General features: G+C 37.1%; 1 protein-coding gene across 1 annotated transcript in view; it reads left to right on the plus strand.

Moving 5' to 3' along the window:
- Window positions 1-5,039, plus strand: part of FNBP1L (formin binding protein 1 like) — a 49,687-nt gene extending 44,648 nt beyond the window's left edge. The window contains exons 13-14 of the mRNA XM_017879772.1: window positions 1,337-1,495; window positions 2,792-5,039. Coding sequence (XP_017735261.1) covers window positions 1,337-1,495; window positions 2,792-2,799 — 167 coding nt within the window. The 3' untranslated portion in view covers window positions 2,800-5,039. The remainder of the gene's footprint in view (window positions 1-1,336; window positions 1,496-2,791) is intronic.
- Window positions 5,040-6,000: the final 961 nt, after the last annotated feature.

The raw sequence follows: 6,000 nt of genomic DNA on the forward strand, positions 1-6,000 counted from the left end.
TTCTTCCATACATGGAATTAAAAGGAAATTACCCACGTTACTAGCATCCTAATACAGATTATTAATTAATTATCAATTTTGGTCAATGCAGAATTTTCATCAGAGTTATGTCCTAAACAAAGTTGAGACATCTTGAACATGTAGCCCAACCCGGGAAGCGGGATGCTGGTGGATGCCACTTCATGTTCTTCCTTGTAGCTTACTAACATTAAGAGACAGGTACGAGGCATAGTTAGCTGAATGCCATCATCATATACTGAGTCTGTAGGCCACCTGTTTAGATGAAAGTGGGAGAGAATGTAGTAGCTACTGACTGTGCTATCTCTTACCTCATGAAAGTTGAAGAACAAACTCTGGAAGGGAAGTAAGGCACTGAGGCCCTCTCCTGCAGATTTTTAATTCCTCTTTCTCCTGGACTCTGAAAAATACTCTCCCTCAACTAGCAGGAGAGCTGAGTAACACTTTCATAAAAAAACTGTTGTAAAATGGTGCTTGATTTAAGGTCTTTCTCCCCACTTCGTGTTGGTTTAAAATTGAGCAAAGTCTCTAGTAACTTCTTATTAGAAAATATATTAAATTTAAGACCTTGCAGCCAAGTGCAGTGAAGTGTGCCTATAGTCCCAGACACTTGGGAGGCTGTGGTGGGAGGATTGCTTGAGCCCAGGAGTTCGAATCCAGCCTGGGCAGTAAGACCCTATCTCTAAAACAAAACAAAACAAAATACTTGCTATAATGTAATCTAGAGAGTAGGGAAGTAATTTAGCACATGTTAAATGATGACTCACTTGTGAAAATTGTTACTGCTAAGCAGGTTGGGAGTGGTTGGGGATAGAGCGTAAAAGAGTTGTGTATGGCCATTCTGTTTCTACCACCTCTAGAGTCAAACCTGTATTTTTCTCTGCTCTCCCTTCAAACGGCATTTTTTCCTTCTTTCTTCCCACTCTTTTGCTCTCTAGTTACTATTTTCCTAGTCCATACCTAATGAATTGTTTTAGATAGTAAGACACTAACATTTGGGTAAAGAGTTGGAATAGTGACATAGGAATTAGAATACTCTGTCAACTCATGTAATGTCACTGTGGCTCCGTTACCTTCATCTGTTACATGGGGGTGATGTTATCCAGCCCTGCAGGCTTATTATGCAGCTCAAATGGGAGAATGAATATGAAAGTGCTGGGTAAGCCACAAAGCACAACAGAGATGTTGCTAATGAGAGTCAGTAGTTCCAGATACATTGAAATCTAATAGGGTTTCATTGTATTTTGTGTGTTGTATTTGTAACTTAAAAAAAAATTATCACATTGCTTAAATTATGCTTGTGAAAACTCTCATCTAGGACATAATGAAGGTACTCTAGCAATGAAAGAAGGTGAAGTTCTCTACATTATAGAGGAGGACAAAGGTGACGGATGGACAAGAGCTCGGAGACAGAACGGTGAAGAAGGCTACGTTCCCACGTCATACATAGATGTAACTCTAGAGAAAAACAGTAAAGGTGCAGTAACTTATATCTAAACTAACCAGGCACCTTTGTGCCGTGGGTGACATAGGAGTAACATAAAATGAAAACACATTCAACAGGTTGAAAAAAATAAGAAAACTTAAAGGGCATCCAAGATTAATTGTTCACTATGTGAGCTGAGTGTAGGCTTGATCTTGTGAATATTACCACAAGAAACATTTTGTGGCACTTTACTGTTTGAGTAATGTTGGTGTGAAGCTTAATTGATGCCTTTTGCTTTATGTCCTGCTTAAGTCTGTGTGAAGGATTTGTGTTTTTCTGCCTTACAAATAGAATTTGACTTATTGGGCAGGAATTCATGGATAGTAATGCTCTCTGCCCCCTTTACTTCAGAAAACACAGTGACTCTAGTGAATTTGAATAAGTGAAACTGCTCTGAAATGCCATGGAAAGCCGACTCCCCAAAGAGTGGTTTCTTCTAGGAGTTTGAGTTTGTAGCTACAGTTTTCAAGAAGAAAAATAGTAGTTGGAAATTTGGTAAAATAATAAAATCATTTTCATTTTCTTCCCTTTTCTTAACTTTGGTTTCCTAAAGGAAGAAAATAAACACGTAGCACATAATCTATTTAAATAGATTTAAAGAGAGTTGCAAAATAAATCTCCTGGTCTAGCTCTTAGGTGAATAAAAGAGATTTTGTTTGAGACCTCAAAATATTTTGAGGTTAACTGGTAATTTTCAGTAATTTACAGGCTTCCTTCCAAACTAATCTTATACTTTGTATGTTTCATCTTGAAAATATCTTTTGGGAAATACCACTTTAGTGATTATTTAGCATTTAGCAGTTACACAGGAAAATACATAGTTATATAGAAAAATACACATTTGAAGATAGAGGAAATGTTGAATGGAGGGAAAGTTTTGACAGATTTTAATTTTAAAGGAGAAACTTTTTGACTATCTGGGTTAAAGGAAGATATGTGTACCACCCTTTAGGGTATTTTGTTATTTCAGCTGAATCATTCGTTATTAGGATAGATAAACTTTTCCAGTTAATTTCAGCAAGCATTGTTGGAAACACTGTGCAGTCAAGGGTTGTGCAGTGCTGGTTATGTGATCACACCCTGAGTCAGTGGTGTGGGGAAGTAAAGTGAAGAAGCAGTAAGATTGGTTTTTAATTTTGCCTATGTTTTAAATTCTCCTGGTGTTTTCAGTAGCTGACTGTAAAATGATTAGAGACATTTGGGACAGGCACTTTAAACTGAACACCCCTTTTGGTTTTACCAAAGGTCTTCAGTAATTGTTCTTTTCTTTTTCCTCCTGGACTGCAGGTTCCTGAAGAGGGTTTCTGAGGAAATGGGCAAGATGTTGAAGGAGGTTACATGCAGCTGCTTTTGGGGGGAGGGTATTAGAGTTGTCAGGCTCAAAGAGAGTGAGAGAAGCAAGTTGCATGAGTGCATGTAGACATGATTATTTTTTACTAACTTCATTAGCATTTCCATACATTGTTTTTAAAAATCATACCAACCCTTAAGTTCCTAGTTCACAGTTATTCCTACAAAAGAAAAAGCCAACAATAGTGTACCATTTTTCTATTTATTTTATTGCTGTCTAATCAATAAAGATTGCAGAGCTGTCAAAAAATGTGTCTTACATTAGCATCCCAACAGGATTGTCTCCCTCCCAGCTCTGTTTTAATTGGCTTTTAGACCCACTATCTGTCAGATCCTTGCCATCTGTCAGTGTCTGCCTGTGCCACCTCCGTGCTTGCTTAACATCCTGTTGCATGTCTAGAGTGACTGAGCTAGATTTTTCAGGCATGTCTTTAGATTCCCTTGTTCTTGTCAAAGCCTTTGTTTTGTTTTACATTTGTAGTGCGAATCACTTTGTCAAACATCTCCAGCACTAATGTTTCCATCCTAGTATTTGTGCACACTGCTATAACTTCCCCACTGCAAACATTCCAGTTTTGGCATTACGAAGAAGTAGCCTGTGAACCTGAAGTATTTATGATAAGAAAAAGAAAACATCTCTGCTGTAGCCTACAGCCCAGTTGAAAGAACTCTTTGAAACGTGATACATCTTCAGCACCTCAGTCTGGGAAGAATCTATAGTCAGCACTGAAATCCTGGCATAATAAACACAGAAGATACTCACCACCTCAAGACAAAGGACTGTTGTCAAAAGTCAGCTGCTTCCATTCAAATGCTGCCTTAAACTAGAGTGCCTAAATCTGTTGATTGCCAACACTACCACTACAGTATCCCACAAAGGGCTTTATGTGTCAGCTCAGTGCGACCTCCTTTAACTCTGCAGCAGTGCTGCAGCTACCGATGTAGCCTCGGTAGGTGGCTGTTAGAGCTCTACCATATACAGTGGTGCATCTTCAAATTTATGCATCAAACTAAAGACATGTCCAAGTCCATTTTACTTTCCTCAGTGTTTTTATGAGAAGTTTTATGGACCTCCCCAATTGTCTTTTATTTGGGGTTATGACGATCATGTTTGATAATTACAATGATAGTCTGTTTCCACGTGATGCTTTTGTTTGAACCTGATAAAATTTAGTGAAACTTTGTAATGATCTATGTGCACTTTTACTTGTAAAATGGAATTTCTGTATGTTTATACTTGTAAATAGGATTGTTGTTAGTGCTCCTGTTGCTCATGGTGTCCTGCCTCGCATTTGTGATTCTGTTAATGACTTGTATCTTAACTAATTTCTTAGTGGTGTTGTAATAGGGAGATGGGGCAGGTGGGGGGTTATTTGTACCACTGAATCTTCATTAATTTGGTTCTTTACTGTTTTGAGGGGAGAAAGAACGTGAAATGGTTTGTGTATTATTGAATTTTAAGCAATATTTTAGAAGCTGTGTGACTGCTTTAATAACTTTTTCCCAGTGTTATTTGAATCATACTACCAGTTATACTAAAGCTGAATGACAATTGTGTGAAAGTTACTGCCTTCATAATATCAAGTCACCACTGTTACACAGCTGACATATAGTGTATTACCTTTGCAGCTAGTAAACTATAAAGTTTAGATATTGAATCTCGTTACAGGGTTATTTATATAATGTGACATTATTCAGTACTGACAGACTACGTGAAGTAGTTTTAAAATCTAGCGCTATTTTTATTTTGAAGGTTAGCAATGAGGAGGAAATGTGATCTGGCTGTGTTTCTCTTCTGTACAAAGCCTGAAGTGCTTATGGTTTTTTGGCTAACAGCCACAGAGGGCAAAGTTTAAGACTATCTTGTAAGGACTAACTGTTCTTTTCAAGCTACTGTTTGTTTTTCTAAAAGCAGGATTTGCTTCCGTAGGAGGCAAGTTCCTTGACGTGGAATAGTGCAACCTGTATATGGGTTATTATAATAGGAAAGACATTTGTACTTGCACAGTTTAAATCATTCTTAAATTTTGAACATGTGAATTGTCCCAAAAAATCTTTAATTTTTTGGTAATTTTACTCTTTTGTGCACATGTTGATTTCTTAATGGTAAATCCTTCATTTAAAGATAGTGTTCTCTGTTGAGAATATTTTCATGGAATAAAACAATCTTTTCATGGCCTGTTAAGGTGTTTAGTGTGTGATCTTTCATTGCTCTGGGAACCAGAGATGTGATGATTTTGTCCTTGAATGTGCCAAGTCTCAGGTAATACAGAGTAGATGACAAATTCCATAAGTGGGACAACTGTTTTTTTTTTTTTGCAAAGCAGTTTTGGAAATTTTATTCTAATTTTGGTTTCTCTAAGCTTTCCTAAAGGGGAAAAAAAAGTTCACTGTCTCTTTAGAGTGAATTTAAATTGCTTGCAATAATTTGGATTTATCTTTCTTCTCCAGTAGCTGTGTTGCATAGACTTTCCTTTTACACCATCTATCCACTGCATCCATAAGAACTTTCCCTGTACCTCATAGCCCAGTCTAGCCACTACACGCTGGACAGCATTTCCTGTGCTCTGGCTTGATTCCTGATCAGTTAGAACACCCAAGTCTTCCTGGCATTTCAAAGCATGGGAAGAACGTTTGCCATAATTAGTGACACATTATCTGTAACTTCAGAAAGTCTAATTTCAGAAGATTCCCCTTTTAAAAAATGGAAATGTGAAACTATGACTGCAAACTTTTAGAAACTCAGAAAAGGGAATAAAATTCAGGGTAGATGCTGAACAATGAGAGGCTGTGATTGTTGAGATGAAAATTCAGAGATCAGTCCCAAGTTTGGAAGTAGGAACGCACAAAACAAAATAGTAGGAAAATAGTGGCAATTGTTAAAGCTTCAGATGGACAGACGTTTGGGGTGGGGAGCTTAAAACAATGAAAAAGGCTTTTATTATCGAAACTAAGATCAGGGAAATCACATCCTATTTGTGAGGAGAAGATAACGTCCTTATAACAATAACAACAAATGAAAAGGTTCTCCAGGCTCATTGAAAAGGATTTTATTTTGAAGAACGAACAGATTGTATTATCTGAAATGCTTGGGACCAGAAGTGTTGCTGTTTTTTTTTTTTTTTTTTTTTTTTCTTTTTCTTTTT

Source organism: Rhinopithecus bieti, unplaced genomic scaffold (assembly GCF_001698545.2).
Source record: "Rhinopithecus bieti isolate Rb0 unplaced genomic scaffold, ASM169854v2 scaffold_11919, whole genome shotgun sequence".
Lineage (NCBI taxonomy): Eukaryota > Metazoa > Chordata > Mammalia > Primates > Cercopithecidae > Rhinopithecus > Rhinopithecus bieti.